The 18,369-nt window shown below is 32.5% G+C and overlaps 2 protein-coding genes and 1 long non-coding RNA gene across 3 annotated transcripts; 2 read left to right on the forward strand and 1 right to left on the reverse strand.

Moving 5' to 3' along the window:
• Nucleotides 1-356: 356 nt before the first annotated feature.
• On the forward strand, nucleotides 357-2,350 carry LOC107815750 (uncharacterized). Its single transcript, XM_016641379.2, has 2 exons — nucleotides 357-945; nucleotides 1,452-2,350. Exons 1-2 carry the CDS (start codon nucleotides 493-495, stop codon nucleotides 1,878-1,880), a joined length of 882 nt encoding a protein of 293 aa, XP_016496865.1. The 5' UTR covers nucleotides 357-492; the 3' UTR covers nucleotides 1,881-2,350.
• Nucleotides 2,351-6,734: 4,384 nt separating this feature from the next.
• LOC107815749 (lysine histidine transporter 1-like) lies at nucleotides 6,735-11,436 on the reverse strand. The gene is made up of 5 exons (XM_016641378.2): nucleotides 11,415-11,436; nucleotides 10,389-10,429; nucleotides 8,518-8,675; nucleotides 7,091-7,414; nucleotides 6,735-6,846 (listed from the first exon to the last, which is right to left on the reverse strand). Exons 1-5 carry the CDS (start codon nucleotides 11,434-11,436, stop codon nucleotides 6,735-6,737), a joined length of 657 nt encoding a protein of 218 aa, XP_016496864.2.
• Nucleotides 11,437-15,139: 3,703 nt separating this feature from the next.
• On the forward strand, nucleotides 15,140-17,620 carry LOC142175106 (uncharacterized). Its single transcript, XR_012704312.1, has 2 exons — nucleotides 15,140-15,799; nucleotides 17,437-17,620. It is a non-coding gene; the product is annotated as an uncharacterized LOC142175106 (long non-coding RNA).
• Nucleotides 17,621-18,369: the final 749 nt, after the last annotated feature.

Genomic DNA, 18,369 nt, shown 5'->3' on the forward strand with positions numbered 1-18,369 from the left:
CCGTAGGGACGGACAGAATTTAAACTTTACGGATTCAGACTCATAGCTTCTATACTAAATATGTCTATACCTTTGGGTCAAATAAGTAGCTTCTTTCATCAATATGAAGTTATTCTCACGACAAACCAGGGAGCGTGGGTTAGTTAAGTTCAGTAAATTCGAACAAAAGCCACGCGTCTAATTACTAGAACATCCCATCAAAAGTACTCAAACATTGTTTATATCAATGTAAATACGTGTCCCTCTTTTTTCCTAAGTGCTTTATATGTGTCCAACTTCTGATTGGTTTTTACGTACAACACCAATAACTACATCCTTCGGTCGATACGCTGCTTTAATCTTAGGCCCCACCTTGATCATCTTCGTCACTACTGTTTCAACTTTGCCCTAAAACAAACATGAGTTGTGTAACTATGATAATTGGCTCAAAATATTGTCATATCTCACTCTATCAATCTAAAAATAACTCTTCAACAGCGCTCTGCAACAGCCATGGATGTTGAGAATAGTGGGCCCTCCTATGGATGCCACGTTGGACCACAAGATAGGATGATAATGAACCGGATAATGTTAAGATTCCGGCCGATTGCACCGAAACCGGTCGCCGACGGTTCAGGTCCGGGTTCTAAACCGGAGAATGAAAAGGCAGAACCGGTTAGCAGACGAAGAGGGAAGAGAAAGTACGTTAGAGTTAAGAAAAATAGGAAGTGTAAGAATAGTGCAGAGAAAGAAGAAAGAAAAGATGGATCTGATAATAATGGATCTATTGTAACCCTTCAGTTACTTCCGGAGAGTAGCAGCAGTGTTACAAACCCGACAGATAACGTTTCTTTTCAAAAAGAAATCTCTTTCTCTGAGCTAGATCAACCCCAATGGATGAGTTTTCATGAATATGATAATAATGGTATATCCGCCTTCAGTTCAACGGATCGGTTAGATCTGAAGGTAGTGTTAAATTGTGTGATCGTCTCGTCTAAAAGTTTAATTATATGTTACAGATATCACACTTTATTGCTTAATTATATAATTTATGTCTCGACACACCTCCTTACATGTTCTGATTTTCTTTCGTGGGTCAAACATATATATTTTCTTGTTGTTTGGGTTTTGTTGAGATTCGAACCTATATATGACCTATGATTGCACTAATATATATTAGCCTAAGGATGATTTTCACTAAGAGGATTCAAAATATATAAAAAAGTAAATACAAAAAAGCAAGAGAATTCATTATCTAATATATATATATACACACATTAAACATAATTCTGACCTTGTATAACATTGTAATTTCCGGCGAAGGGGTACAGATGAACCTCTTTGCGCCCCAAGCTCCCCCTCTGCTGATATATATCATGTTGAATTTTTTGGTTTATTTAATCAAAAAGTTTAAGTTGTTAGCGAAACACATTTTTATTCACTTAATTAATTATAAAATTATGTCTCAACAGGTGACAACGCAGACACCAAGAATGGTAGAGTCTTGGGTGATGGTGGATAGAATAACAAACATATTTGTGGATAGTGAAGGCTTAGGAAGTACGGACATGGAGAAAATGAAGAATCTGGAGACGGACACGTATCCAGGGCTCGTGTCGGATAGCTCAGATAGGGTGCGGTGGGTGAATCCGGCGTACCGGAGAATGGTGAATCCTCTAGAAGACGGAGGAGTGACGGCGGAGATGGTGGTGAAGATGGTTGTGAAGGAGAAAATAAGAGAGGAAGAATTACCTGCAGCTTTTGCATGCATTGTGAGGTTAGTGTATACATGGAAGAATAAGAAAAACTCACGAACAATGCCTTGTGATGTGTGGAAAATGGAGTTTGGAGGGTTTGCATGGAGGTTTGATTCTAATGCTGCACTTAGCTTGGGTCGTTAAAGGAACTAAACCCCTTCACCAAGCAAGAAAGAATACTACTCACAAGCCAACGCGCAGGTAACCTTATAGGGCTCGTTTGCTGCGAGGGATTAATCCCGAGATTAAATTTGAGATGAGTTTATTCTTTCTTTAGTTGGAATAAAATCGTGGTATAACTAATTCCGGAATTAGTTATCCCAAGATTGTAGCGTTTTTTTATCCATATGGGAGAGTGGAATAACTAGTTCCAGAATAACTAATTCCGGAATAATTAATCATAGGATGACTTGTTTTCCAATCAAACGACCCCATATAATAATAGTAATACTACTTTTCCCTTCTCATTAGGTGTCGGTACTTAGTTTGGGATTCCAACTAATTCAGATTGGTCCCACAGATAAGAGGGGTTGTTCTGATGGTAAGCAACCTCCACTTCCAACCAAGAGGTTGTGAGTTCGAGTCTACCCAAGAGCAAGGTGGGAAGTTTTTGGAGGGAAGGATGCCGATGGTCTATTTGGAAACAGCCTCTCTACCCTCCCCAGACCCCACTAAGTGGGATTATACTGTGTTGTTGTTGTTGTTTCAGATTGGTCCCACGTAAGGTATATTAGGGTAAGTATTCCGGAAAATTTTTATTCTCAAGGTTCGAACCAAAACTTCTGATTAAGCTCGAGAGTTCTTATCTTAGCTCAAGATGATGCACTTTCTTGTTCAAAGCTCTATCTATAAAAGTTAGGGGACATTATTGGAAATCAAGATTTGTGAAACTGAGAAAATGTTGCTTGATCAGCTGAATTTCTGTTAACCTCACTTCTTATACTCCATTTGAATTAAATTAAAGAGTAACAAAATATACTATCAAGTCTTAATTAAGTCATACACTCTTGATGTATAAATATGTTATGCTATTAATATAGTTTAGTTGATTACGACAAATTTATTTATTTACTCCTATATAATGTAAAATTTTCAAAGCTTCTTTTAAATACTCGTATGTATTGTTTTCTCAATTTCTTTCAAATCAAATTATTCCCAAACTTCAGAAAATTACGTTAAAATTCAATTTTTACAACCCTATATATCCTTCCTTTTACAATGAATATCTCTAATTGTTTGCCTTGTTCAACAGAAACAAATAGAACGTTACGTTGCTGATAACGTACCACTTCACTTAATTTCTATCTCATTACATCATGTTATTTTCAAATTCGTCGTCATTTAATTTTTTCCTAATTAGGAAAGATTTTCATACTTGTCTATTTTCAAAAAATATGTACCCCATAAGAAGAATATTTTCTTTTTGTTGTGAAAAGAATGCTCTAGCTAGCTCGGGTCTTTAAGAGTACTCAGTCTTTTTTTCTTAAGTTTTGGATATCCCGGACTCCTTAATTAATTTGTTCCATTTTATGCAACACTCTTTTCGTTTTAATTTGTTTAAAAAGGATGAAATTTTTTTATGTTTGGAAATTGTATAACTTTAAATTTCATCTTTACTCGTAATGGCATGATTTTATAGTCACAAAAATATTATCATATTTAAAACCATAATCTCTCATGGTAGTTTTGGTATATATATATATATATATATGTATATTTGTCGTTCTTTCTCATTATACACTCTGAACCTGTATATATATATATTTGTCGTTCTTTCTCATTATACACTCTGAACCTGTATGTATAATTAATGACAACTAGTAAAGAAGTTTGTGAAGATTGCAACTTCTATGTATCTATCTTGATTGATAGTGGCGAAGCCAGAAAATTCAATAAGGGTGTTCAAATTTGAACACCCTTTGCCAGGGGCTATGCATTGGTGTTGAACGTCTATTTTTAATCAATAACAAGTAATATTTTACCTTATACGTAATATAATTTTTCGGCAAAGGGTGGTCAATTCCCAACATAGCTTCGCCCCTGCTGATCGACAACTATGTTTTAGCCTTCTTGTGTTTGAAGCTGGTTCTTTTACCTCGCATCTCCAATCTCTTTTGCTTGAGAGGCTTCAAATTAAATTGTGAAAAATTTGAGCATCCAATTCAATGGATGAAGTAATATATAGAGTTTAATGGGTTAATTCTTATTATTTTCTTTTTTGCTCTTCTTTCATCTATTTTTGGAGAAGATAAAAATGAACAGAGAAATCAGCTGAAGAATAGATCTGAAGTTTAGGGAGCTATAGTAGGCTCAACAGGCTGAAGTATGGGCTTTGAGCCCGTGATCAAGCCAGGAATTTTATTAAAGAATGTCAAAATATAGAAAAACACAGTGAAAGAAATAAGGGAAGTCAATATAATTACTTAGTATATATACATAAAAAAAAAATTGACCCAGTTAAACAGTACAATTTTCCGGTGAAGACACCCCTTAGCATACGGTGGCTAAGCCACTGCTTGGAGCAGAGAGAGTGAGTAGGCTACAATAATATTACTCCCTCCGTTCCAATTTATGTGAACCTGTTTGACTGAGCACGAAATTTAAAAAAAATGAAGACTTTTGAAATTTGTGGTCCTAAACAATTCAAAAAGGAATCCAGAGTATTTGTGTGGTTATAAAAACTTCTCAGGGTAGAATTGGAAGTTTAAAGTAAATTGGTTCCAAATTTAGAAATAGGTCATTCTTTTTTAAACGGACCAAAAAAAAAATAGATTCACATAAATTGAAATAGATGAAGCAGAGGTAGTGGCGATGGGCTGAGTAGAGTGGGAGAAAAATCCTCAGTAATTGAATGACAAAGAGAGATGTGATAGTAAAAACAGACTTATTAAGACTAGTAAAATGTGAAATAATCCAATCCAATTAATCCAAAATCTTAAGCTAATCAGTGAAGTAATTCATGACGATTTAAACATTTTGAAAATCATATACTATACATTCAACAAGGAACAAGTGTAATTCACATTATGTAGGCACCAATATTTTAGTCTATATCGATACCCTTATGTGATAACTCTCGTATACACTATAATTAAAATATTGCTATATAATATAATATAATATGATGTACTTATCCTTTATAAGTGTTTTTCTCACTATAACTAGCAATGCAAGAATGGATCTGTGGATCATTGAGCCATTCACATCTTAATAAATTAGAAGGAAAAAAAATACTATACTATAGTCACAACTCACAATACGCAGTATCAGCGCCCGTAATATATTATTAGACTTCTCTCAGGAAATTGGTATGACGAAGGCTTTTATGTTGCTGCTTGTATAGATTTTGTAGCCCTTGGCTTGCATGATTATGGATCTTAGGCCACCAATTGGTGCTATAATCATCAATAATACTCCAAGAATAATGCAAATCTGTCATCAAAAGTTCATTTTAGATTTTTATTTTAAGCTATAAAGGGAGGAATTTAAGTTATTTAAACCGTTTACTGCAAAGAATTTTTATATTATCAGGTCAATTTTAGTTGTTCTAGCAGGTAGCCTCTCTTATTTTCAAGATGGTGACCTGACAGTGTAATAAATTCTTTATACTGACGGTTTATATAACCTGAACTGAATAACGAAAGTCGTATGCAATTAGCAGCAGAGTTAAGTTGTACCTACCCAATTAATAATCCAAGAGAGACTGAATTTCTTTGGTTTGCAGATTGCTAGCCACATGATGCAAGGGTAGGTAATACCAACAAACATTGTGAAAGCTGTAATAAAAGCAAAATGCATTACAATTTTAGTTCAAATCATTTAGCCACTCTTTTTAAGAGATGTGAATGTAAATAGAAAACATCCCTTGGGAAAACCTCACGGCCTGGTGGTCGGCATAACAATAATAACATTTGTCGATATGCTACCACTTGTTTACTCAGATCATCATAGATTATTAATGCATGCATTCCATTATTGCGGAAATATTCCCCCATGAAACGGGTGTGTTGGAGATATTTGGACGGGTTATAGGAATTAAGAAATTCAAAAATAGCCAGGTTTATAAGTGGTCATTCAAAAATAGCCACAATTTCAAAAGTAATTGAAATTTAGCCACTTTTCATGTAAAGATAAATCTTAACGAAAACACTGTTCAAAATTCGGAAAATACTCCAACATAATATACTGAAATTCCAGCATAATATACTGGAACTTTAGTATATTATGCTGGAACTTTCCGTGTTGCAGCAAAATAGTGGTTATTTTTCAATGACTTTGCAGATGCTGGCTATTTTTGAATGACCACTCCGAAAACTGGCTAGCCCGTGCTATTTTTACTGAAATTGATCGAATCAATAAATTAGTTCGCTCATAACCTATCGCTTCAATCATAATTATATACGTTTTTGTATATAATACACATATATACAAAAACATATATTTTATCGGCTATTATCTTTGGGAGCAACTAAAAATTATACATTTCTCATTAGAATTCCTCTGCCACACGTGTGTGTTTGATACAATGGAAATCATTCTTCGAAAAATGTTATCTGAAAAATAACGTAATTTTTAGAAAATCGTTTCCCTTTTAGTGCAAAATGTTTTTCCCTGAAAAATATGTGTTGGAATCAAACAACGGAAAATGACTTCCGCCCAAAAGTGATGGAATTAATCTTTCCTTTTTAGGTGATGAAAATACTTTTTGGCAATCAAACACCAGAAAATGACTGATAAAAAAATATTTAAGATTTTTAAAAATATTTTCGATCATACCAAACACACCCTAATTCCAAAAAGTGGGAAAAGAACAATATTGAGTATTAGGAATAGGAGTTTAAGTTATATACATCATCGGTATAAGACAATTTTATACAATCAGGTCACGTTTACCTGTTGTAGCAGGTAACCTCCCTTATTTTTAATATTACATATCTCACATTTTAAAAAGGTTTACATAACATATCTTTGGATGACATGATAGTATACAAAAATATTTTATACTGACGATGTATATAACAAATACAGAAATAAGTAATATGCATACCTTAAGGACATGACAGCTGCAGCCAAAGACACACCAACTATGGAATTGAAATCAGGAAGATGACAACAACAACAACAACAACCTCTCAGTATAATCCTACAGGTGGGGTCTGGGGAGGGTAATATGTACGCAGACCTTACCCCTACCCCGAAGGGTAGAGAGGCTGTTTCCAGGAGACCCTCGGCTCAAAAAAGTAACAGCCGATATATTAGTACCATAAAAATGCATAATAAAATAACCGCAATATAAGAGACATTAAATACAGAATACGAAATACAAAATACGAAATACGAAATCAGGAGGATGAGAGATAACAAAATGGACAGAGGCAAAGATCATAATGAAGTAGGTAAGTTTTATGTCTTTACAATCTTTTTTACAGACCAAATCATAGAATTTCTTGAGTGATTGTCCTCCAGTTACCATATAAACTATGTCAACTCCAACTTCAACAATTAATTGTTGTGGCACAATAATCCATAGCCCAAGTTTTTTCCCAAAAGCATGTTGCCCAAGTTCATGATATCTGTCGAAACGTTTCCCAGGAACCATTTCGTGCATCTCAACCATTTGCCATAATGTGTAAAATGTTATAATCCAAGAAATTACCAAAACTGCTACTCCTGCCCCCCTGAAATTATATGGGATCGTCTTTATACAAATAGTTGGCCGAATTAATTCACTGTTTATTTTTCCTAGTCAGTGTATATGAATAGTACATTGATTATATATACAGGGTTATACACATATTATGCATTTGCCGGCTAGTTAGTTTAAGTGGTTGGGTGGACAATTAGTTAGGTTAATTCTTCAAATTAATTACATGTTATCTTATTTTCCTGCTATTGTTACTGTTTGTTTACTATTGTTTCCTTTTTTCAACTTTTTTTTAGCCGAAGATCTATTGGAAATAGCCTCTCTACCTAGTAGCGAAGCCAGGAATTTATCTAGGGTATTCAAACTTGAAAGTGGTAAAAAATTTCTCAGTAAATGTTGTTCAATATATGTTATATACCTCTAAAATTCAATATTTCACCTATATATACAGTATAATTTTTCGACGAAGAGTGGTCAGTTGACCATATTTAGGGCTATGTAGCTTCGACCCTATCTCTATTTTCACCAACTAGGAATAAGGTCTACGTACACGCTATTCTCCCCAGAGGCCACTTGTAGCATTATATTGAATTTATTGTTATTGCTTCAAATTAATTTACATATAAAAATAAGTAGTCAATGAGACACTTTATTTTTTCGTTGTTGGCAAATATTCCTAAGTGCTTATTAGCTTCTGCTAAAGTCATAATTAAGTAAACAACAACAACAACAACAACAACAACAACAACAACAACAACCACCCAGTATAATCTCACAAGTGGGGTCTGGGGAGGGTAATATGTACGCAGACCTTACCCCTACCCCGAAGGATAGAGAGACTGTTTCCGGGAGACCCTCGGCTAAAAAAAAAAGCAATGGGAGCCGATATATTAATACCATAAAAATGCATAATACAATAACAACAATATAAGAGATATGAAATACATAATACGAAATACGAAATAAATGGCTGGTATAGTAAAAACTAAAACGTGCTAGAAAAACGTGTTTTTATCTAGCAAGCAGTTTAGATTTTTAAATGAGATGGTTAAATAGTTTAACACGATACGTATCAGAGAAGGCAAAAGCCATGAATTTTAGTCTCAAAATTATCAAAAAGAATTTTTACGTGCATACCATCCAAGTTGTGCCAAGGCATAAGGAAGACCGAGGACACCAGCTCCAACCATGGCAGTAACATTGTGGAAAGCTGAATACCACCATTTTGCATTCCTGTTTGAAGTAACAGGAAGCCATGCGTCTATTGCCCTCTCTTCTGCAGATCTTTCATCAGCCTGGAATTTATTATAGGTCCATTAATTATTTTAAATTAAGTACATTTTGTTACCATTATAAATAGTATTGAGGACATAACCTATTCAAGATTTGAAGTTTATAGGACTTTATGACAATCTCAAATTAATAGGAGTATGCACTAATAATTACATTTATAATTAAATATTTATAAATATTCAATGAATTTTTAATACGTCCGATAAAATTATTGTGTTTACGTGAATTGACACATTACATTATCGGCCTAGTGCTCTATGATGTCTACTTAGCTTTTACTTAAATAAAATTCAACCACCTCTAGGAATAAAGGCAAAGCAATTTTTTCTGAATATATTTAAAAGAAAGTTTTTTCTGGAGGTGGAATAACTAGGACTAAAGGCAAAAAAAGTGAAAAGTCTTGTGAGAATGTTACAAATTTAAATGCAGTATACCACCTCTACAATTAATTATTACTCCCTCCGGTCCATAATAAGTGATATTTTTACCTTTTTATTTTGATTAAAAATAAGTATCTTTTTTTACATAATCAAGAATGAATTAACTTTAATTTTTCAAATTTGCCCTTGTTTACATATATCAATGTGTCAAGTTAACAATATACCTATTAAAATTAAGGGTAATTTAGTCAAAATACTTATTTTTTTTCTTCTAGAAGTTAGTATTTTCTTAAGAGGTGTACCAAAAACAAAAAGATCACTTATTATGGACAGGAGCATTTTCTGCTTGTAAAATTCTATTTTACAAAAAGTTAGTATATTTTTATTTGTAAAAGAATGATATCTTGTTATATTCAGAAATAGTTTAAGTTTATACCTCTTAGTTTATCTTTAATGAGATAAATATAATTATATAAATATTGATGACTTGTTCTAAACCACAAGTTTCTAATATCTTTCTTTCTTGTTAATTAAAATTTAGATACTAAAGTAATCAATACTTCAACATAACTCAATATTTTCCATACACACATAAATATATATAAAAATTTATTAAAATTTCAAAAATATTGAATTCACGACCCATAACTTCAAAAGTATAATAAATCAAACATAAAAACAAAAAAGTTAGCCTATCAAATCTAAATAGTGATAAACCTTTAATTAGTTGTTTGGTGGTTCTTGGGAACAGAAAAGTCAGCGCAAGGCAAAAACAAAATGAAAGCACGACGTGGGAACCAAACAAGCTACTCCATCCGGGCCATAATAAGTGATTTTTTAATTTTTTTTGTGGTCCAAAATAAGTGATTTTTTCAGATTTCAAGAATGAATTAATTATTTTTTTATTACAATACCCTTGGAGTAAATAATATTGGAGTATGTGTTATGAGTATTTACGTGAAGAGATAATAAATGTTAATATGGTCAATTTCATTGCTAATTAATACTAAAAGGTAAATTTCTTAATATGTGTGAAAACAACCAAAAAATCACTTATTTTGAACTTGAGGGAGTAATTTACTAGCTATAACATTCACATAGCAGAGACAGAGACGGAATTTAAAGCTTAAGAGTTCTAGATTTTAATCCTTTTAAGTTACTGAATTCTAAAGTAATAACTTATACATATTCAACAAATTTCATTAAATAAATAAATAATTTATGGATCAAAATTACTATATCCGACCGAACCCATAAACTCTATGCTACCTCCACCCCTGGTTGCTAAAAGATAAAAAGAAGTTTGAATTAATATTTATAAAGAAAGAAACTTACACTCTTGGAGCAGTAGTAATTGGAAATATTTGGAGTTTGGACTCAAGAAATTAATGGCTTTAGCAATTAAAAAGAGAGAGAGACCAAAGGGACAGAGGATTAATATAGTAGAAAACAATATCCAAACTAAAGAAATATGGGACTTTCCGAAAATTATAGGAGCTGTTTGTCTTTAAATAAACAAAATAATAGCTCTTAGGCCTTAGCTATGAAAATTATAGGAACTCCCTTTCACCCCTCTAGCGTAAAAATAACACAGACTAGCCAGTTTTTGGATTGGTAACTGAAAAATATCCAGGTTTTGTAAAGTCTTTAAAAGATAGTCACTATTTTACTGCAACGCGAAAAGTTTCAGCATAATATACTGAAGATTGGTGCACCTGTGTATGAACTTCCAGCATATTATGCCGGAACTCCAACACGCAGAAAGTTCCAGCACAATATACTGGAATATTTTCCGGATTTTGAACAATGTTTTCATTCAAATTTATTTTTATATGAAAAGTGGCTAAATTCCGATTACTTTTGAAACTGTGGCTATTTTTCAATGACCACTTATAAATCTGACTATTTTTCAATTTCTCTCCCCTCTAGCTCTTTGCCCCCGCTTAATTTGCCAATATTTAAACAAGGATTTAACATATACATACACTTTCCGTGTGATAAATTTTCCTATATTTTAACATGTTGTAATCATTGTATTAACGATTACTTATATGATTATCTTTTATATGACCTGAAATAGTGAAGTGTTGTTATATAAGACATATATTATAACATAATATAATATTCGATCAGAGAATAACTCGATTTTTATAGTGAATGACTATTATATAAGGATGTTGTTATAGAGAAGTCTGACCGTAGTCTGGGGAGGGTGGTGTGTACGCAGACCTTACCCCTACCCTGAGGTAGAGAGGTTGTTTCCAAATAGACCCCCGGCATCCTTCCCTCCAAGAACTTCCCACCTTGCTCTTGGGAAAATTCGAACTCACAACCTCTTGATTGGAAGTGGAGGTTGCTCACCATCAGAGCAACCATCTGTCATAACAGTTCATAATGTAGTTATATTTGACTTACACGTTCCTTTCACAGCTTAAGTCGTCTTGCCAAAGAAAATTCCACGAACATAGCATGATCTTTTTATACTTCAGCCATCAATTGTGCACTGTACTAGATATATACTCCTACTTATATGACTAACGATAGAGCTGTCAAAACGGGTCAGCCCAGCCCAACTCAATCCAAGTTTCGTGGAATTTTAATTTGGTGGGTTAGGACGGGCTGGTCCGCCATATGAGTGGCTCTTATAATGGTCAGCCCAACCCAACCTTAAGAGGGCCGCGGGCTAGCCCTTTAATTTTTTTTTTAGAAAAAAAAATTCTTTAAATCCTTAAATATTTTTTCATGATATAGTAAATTAATCATGTAAACAAGTTTGCTTAGTGCCTATAAAAAGCTTGATATTTAACGAGCAATCTCGTAATTAAAATGCAAATTCTCTATATCTCTAACTTTCTTTTTTAAAGTTACATGAATATTCTCTTAATACTTTTTTTTTGTTTTCCTCAGATTCAGGGATTGCTTCAATAAGTTTATATGCTGAGGTTTTTAAATTTAGGATTAACATCATTTACTCATTTCATCATTATAATCCATAAAAGTTTTAAAATTCCTAAAATTTACTAGTGGTCAATTTTTTTATGTGCATTTAAAATTGATCTTTTTCTATACTGAAGAGTAGTTTAAATATTAATAATATATTAAAGTAATCCAAACTGATCATTGGCAACTTAGAATAATATTTTCTTTTAAAAAAAGATTATTATTGGTCACCTAAACCTTCTCGATTTCGTTATTAATTAAGCAAAAGAAAAACTAACTTTGTCATATTACATGCATATCAAAAATCTAATTCTCTTTGATATGGAAGGATAACTGAGCAATCTAGGGTTGGGGAATGAGGATTATAGTTAATAGTTTTTTTAGTTTTTAGTTTTTTAAATATTAAATATTTAATAGTTAATTAATTTTTGGCTCATGGGCCAATCCAGGCCCAACTCGGTCAAGTCTCAAGGGCCAGCGAGCTGACTTCGGTCGGGCTTATAAGCCTCAATTTTAAATGGACTCAAAAAATCCTAGCCCAACCCTACCCATGTAGCGGGCTGGATTGGGCTGGCCTCACGGGCCAAGCCCATTTTAACGGCTCTAACTAACAACAATAAATTAGTTAATTAATTATAGAATTAAAATTACTTAGTAGCACAACAAATGAAGGAGAATTTTCTGCTTTCATACTCAATATAAGAAAAATAAACAAAAATCGGAGGTAGAGTGTTAGGTATCGGTTCAATCTTTTAGATCCTGTATTTGTATTAGGAAATCTATCAAATATATAATTATGTATAAATATTTAATTGTGAACCCAGTAACTAAGACGAGCTATGAATTCGATGATCAGGGCTATGCCTCTAATATGAATACGTGTATGTTGTAAAGTTAAGTAAACTTTACACCTATTTCCATGCCTAGACAGGTTATAACTGCATTGAAGAATGATCAAATGGGGATTGTTAATTTTGAGAGTATTATATGATAACTAACATGTTTTAATAAGTGAAACCAGAAACATCAACTTTCAATTAATATATTTCCCATAAATATGTGAAAATAGTACGGGCTAGCCAGTTTTCAGACTGGTAATTGAAAAATAATCAGCGCTTGTAAAGTCATTAAAAACTAGCAACTATTTGCTGAAACACGGAAAGTTTCAATATAATATGTTGGATTATGGAGCTCAATCGCATAAATTTCCAGCATATTATGTTGGAACTCCAGCACGTTGAAAGTTCCAGCACAATATGCTAGACATTGGAGCTCCTGCATATAAACTTCCAGCGTATTATGTTGGAACTCCAGCACATTATGCTGGAATCTCATATGTAAAAAATTCAAACTCCGACACATTAAGGGTTTTTTTATTAAGAATTTATCTTTACACAAAAAGTGACTAAATTTCGATTGAAACTTTAACTATTTTTTTAATTACCAATTATAAATCTGGCTAATTCTGATTATTTCCTTAGAATAGATATCTAGTCTTCCGTCTAGAATAGCGCCAAGGAAACACCTAATGAGCCAATTAATTTGTGATTATGTTTAGGAAACACTTGGGTGGCGCTTATTTGTGGATAATTTTTAATCTAAATCTCGTACGAAGATTTTCTTTCTTTCAACTACTCAAAGTTAACTCTTTATTTCACCATATTTTACGATTTTAATTAGTTATATCGTGTTATTATTCTACTTTTAAATTATCTTAACGAGTTTAAGTTTCATTCACTGACAGTTTAAAAAATAGTTGCATAACAAGGTCAATTAAAAGGAAATATAGCATTACTTGATAACCTAAAATAAACGGAAAAGGCCTAAAAATGTCACTCAATTAATATAAATGGCTTATCTATGCCATCCATTAAAAGGTCACTCTATTCATGCCACTAACGTTATATTTTTGGTCTATTCATGCCATTAACGTTATACTTTTGGCCTATTTATGCCATTGTCGACTAACAGTTCCATTTTCTGATTTTTAAATAATAAGAATTAATTTTCGACCCCACTTTTTCCACGTGTCTTTATATTACTGGTTCTTCTTTATTTCTTTTAACCCTGATTACGTAAAAATTGCATGGGGGCGCCCTATTTGGTCGCCCCAATTTAACCTATACCAATTTTTTTTTAAAACTTTTAACTTGTACCCACTTTTTAATTAACTTCAGCCCCCTTTCTCCTCCTCCTTCGTTTTCTTCTTCTTCTTCTTCTTCTTCTTCTTCTTCTTCTTCTTCTTCTTCTTCTTCTTCTTCTTCTTCTTTCTTCTGCTGTTGTTGGTGTTGTTATGGAACTTCAGTTATTAAAATTTTGTGTAGACATATCTGGTTCAATGATAAGACGAAAATTTTCTTACACTACTGTATTCCAGTCAAGAAATACGAATGGATCTGCAAGTGTTCATTGTTTGGCACCATGTCCTTTTTCACCCTTAACTTCAGGCTGAAGTGAAAGCAATTCACCACAAATTTAGCATCTTGCCCATGATAAGTGTAAGCACGTGATTTTTGCCAAAATGAGAATTACTCCCAAAAATTCAAAAATAAAATGATTTTTCTTTGGTTGCAATTTTGTGATATTTTGAATAATTATTTGTAGTTGTCTGTGCGTGTTTATTTGCTAAATTAATAAAAAATACAAAAATATGTCGCATTTTGCATGTAGGATTTAATTCTATAATTGATAATAATTAAATTTGTTTTACAAAAATAAAAAAAAATTACAAAAATAGGCATCGTTTGCATTTTTAGCATTTAATGTCCAAATATACAATTTTATGCTTAATTAATACTTAATTGTGCGTTAATTGTTATTGGGAGTTAATTTGCGCTTTTATAACTTAATTTAGTTCTTAATAATAGTTTAAGTATTTTTATAATTTAGTTTTAGATAAATAAAAGAAGAAAAGAGAGCGAAAATATAAAGAAAGTCGGAATTGGGCCTCTTCTTCAATTTCAAGCCACAGGCCCAAAAAATGGCCCAATCTTCCCTACGACCCAGTCCATTTCGAACTGGGTCAACCCGGTCCATAACCCAACACCCTATTATCTTGCATTTCAAAAAAATAAAACAAAGAAAAACAAAAAAAAAATAGTAAGAAAACCCTAAAAAATGCCTAAGCATCTGCCCGCCCCCCCCCCCCCTATTCTCCTTCTTCTTCCTCAAAACTCCAAAGCACAACCATGGCTTCCCTCTCCCATTCCCCTCCATCTTCACGTCTTCATCTTTTCCGTCGACGTCGTCCATGGTTTCTCCGTTGCTTCATCTTCTTCGTCCGAACGAACATCGACGTCTTATGTCCAAGCTGCTCACCATCGCCATGGCCAGTCGCCATTGTTGCTCACGCAGCTGCTACTGCGCTGCCTTCTTCTCCGACTGCCTTTACCCTCGTCGTCAACCCCCATTTCTGTCGATTACAGTCGATAACCCGGGACGACCCAAACAGCCCACCTGCTGCTCACGCAGCTGCTACTGTTGCCATTGCCTTCGTCGACCATTGCTTCCGAGTTGCTGCTGCCTCGTCCAGTTTTTCCTTTCCCCATTGCTGCGTCTTCAGTCGATGGACAGAACCAGTCGACAGAACCAGTCGACCACTTGCTCTCATGACTTCTGCTTCACTCCATCTCCTTCACGTAAACAAGTGAATCCCAGTTGCCTTGTTCATGCACTTCTGCCGCGACAACTGTTGCTGCTGCTTCGGCGCGACTTCAGTTGGTTTCGTAGGTTCGTGTTCGTCGCCGTTTGGTCGAGCTTTGGCCGAGGTTCGTCGAGTCAGTCCATACATATTTCATGTCGATCCGGTTAGTGGATTTTTGAGTTTTATATTGTCCGCATTTTTGTTTTGATATTTTCGAATCTAAAATCGGCAAATGTTTGTTTTGTTTATCGTTTGACTTAATTTTTAGTTCATGTTCATATGTTGTTTGTTAGATAAATTTTTCAGATTTCAAAGGAAGGAAATTAGTTATTTTTCATGTTTATTTCATGTTTGTATTGTTGTTTAAGTGAATATTTGTTAGTTTAATATTTGTTATATTCAAATTGAAATTTAATTAATTGTTTCTTCAATTTGTTTCATGTATTTGATGTATTTTTCGGAAATTGTTAATATTGTTAAAGTTCAAGTTTAAATTCATAATTGTTTCTTCTTAGTTTTGTTTTGTCATTTGCCTAAAAGAATTTAGTTGCAATAAGGGAAGTATGTTGGTTTTTAGTCATTTGAATCCGTCGTTTTCATTTTTAGATTTAATTCATGTTCATATTATGTTTGTTTGATTTTGAATCCGAAATGTGTATAGTTTGATTTCTTGATTACCATTTGTGATTATTTCTTGAATTGGTCTCATAATCTTGTTTAAAGTTTAATATAAGAATTGTTTGTTGTAATATTGTTAGAGTGGATTTTAAGTTCAATATGATTGAATTTAGAAATCTAAATATACTTGTTTGATTGTTATTGTTGTTTAAATCCGAAAAATAGATTTGTTGTTGCTAAAAATATTGTTCAATCAAATCTTAGTTGTTCTTGGTTGTTCAATTTGTGTTCATGTGATTTATTGTTGAAATGTTATTAAAATCATGTTCATGTGATATTGTTGTTATGATGTTCATCCGTGTTCATATTGTTGTTTGAACATTGTTAGAAATTGATCATATTGTCTATATTTTGGTTAAGTTTGATTAATTGATGTGTTATAGTTGATGGGTAGTTTGGTAAATTTGTAATACGTTCAGGGGTAGTTTGGTAATTTCAGTAAGGTCGGAAGGGGTAGTTTAGGAATTGTACATTTTGTAATTGTTTATTTGAAGCATGGGGGACAAAATGAAATGGGGTGGGTTGTGATATGATTATTTAATATAAAGGGGGGACAAGATTTAATTTAAAGGGGAATCTTGCATTATTTTAAATGAAGCATGGGGGACAAAATATAATGGGGTGGTGTGATATATTTATTTAATGTAATGGGGATGAGTGGGAAGATAATGGGTTTGGTAGAGAAAGGGATTGATTTTAATTGATTAAAGGGTGGGGATTATATATAGAGAGGTCTGAAAAATCAGAAGGGGGACAGAAAAAAAGAGAGATTAGAAAAAAAGGAACTGAACATTTATTCCGAAAAAAACATTGAAACTCTCAAGAAAAGAAAAACATATAAAGAAAAAAAAAGTTGAAAATTAGAAGAGAAAGTAGTACACACCTGATAAATATTCTGGTATACAGGTGTAGAAATTAAGGGTTGAAGATTAACTAGCCTTTCAAAAATCTGAAAATTTCCCTTGGTTTCTGTCCATTATTTTCGGCATTCTTGGATTTTATTTTGAATTTTTCAAAGCTGTCACTGGGATTTTCGTTGACTGGTTATTGCTGGTTATTGTTGTTGTTGCTGTGTTACGTATTACGTTGCTGACTTTCTTCTTCTTATATTGACAATATCAGGTACACAACTGTAATTTTGGCATTTTGTAAGCTGAAATGAAGAATGGAGTGTTAAATTTTTAATTTAGTTTAATTTAATTTTTTTGTATTGTATTTAGGTTATTCATGTATTATTATTCTGTAAATCACTGTCATTGGCATAACTAGGCATATTATAGCGACATATCAAATAACGCCTTAACCAGATTATTAGAAAATATATTTAAGCCTGTTTATTAATTAAAACTGTTTAATAAAAAAATAGAAGAAATAACGTAAAAAAATGGCGTTATTGAATCAGTTTGGCAAAAGTTAACTAAGTTCCTTATTCATAAGGTTTTTCGTCAACGATAAGTTAATCGGAATCATGTAGTCAATTTCAGTTAAAACATGAATTAGTTTGCGAACAAGTATTAGGACATGATGTGAATTAAAACAAAGTTAGTTAAGGTTAAATTATTTAATTTTTTTAGAAAATATGGTTTAGTAATCAAGTTTTTTTTTTCTTTCTTTCAATTTTCAGTATTTATAAATAATTAGTTTCAATAAGCTTAAGTCTTACTAACAATTTAAATTTTAATCAAATTATGGGATAATTAGTTTTTTTTTTATTTTTTTATTTTATTTTTCGATAATTCCATGTTGTATTTATGATTATAATTTTTATTACTTTCTGTTAATATTTGTTTTTATCTTCTATTTAATATGTTATTTTCAAGAATGTAGATATTGATTTTATATTTATAGACAAACTTAGTAATAATAAAAAGGTAGTCATTAAAGGATTTTCTTAAAATAAGGAAGGATTTCGTTAAAAGTAAATAGATGTAAATAATACAAATTTACATAATTCTCTAATCTCATTTATTTATTTAATTATTTTAAAAAAAAAATATTTAGAATTTGGGATGGATTGTTTAGTGAATTTCACTTCCTTCCCCAAAGATAATGACG

The sequence above is a fragment of the Nicotiana tabacum genome, chromosome 21 (genome assembly GCF_000715075.1).
Source record: "Nicotiana tabacum cultivar K326 chromosome 21, ASM71507v2, whole genome shotgun sequence".
NCBI lineage: Eukaryota > Viridiplantae > Streptophyta > Magnoliopsida > Solanales > Solanaceae > Nicotiana > Nicotiana tabacum.

Bases quoted from the DNA above. Each gene is read 5' to 3' on its own strand.
- LOC107815749 (XM_016641378.2), bottom strand. From the start codon at position 11,436: ATGACAGATGGTTGCTCTGATG. The intron at 7,415-8,517 runs GTATGCACGTAA...ATATAATTTCAG, and splicing joins GCCTTGGCACAACTTGGATG to GGGGGCAGGAGTAGCAGTTT. The intron at 6,847-7,090 runs TCATCCTCCTGA...TTGTTGTTGTTG, and splicing joins TCTGTCCATTTTGTTATCTC to TCATCTTCCTGATTTCAATT.
- LOC107815750 (XM_016641379.2), top strand. From the start codon at position 493: ATGGATGTTGAGAATAGTGGGCCCTCCTATGGATGCCACGTTGGACCA. The intron at 946-1,451 runs GTAGTGTTAAAT...ATGTCTCAACAG, and splicing joins CGGATCGGTTAGATCTGAAG to GTGACAACGCAGACACCAAG.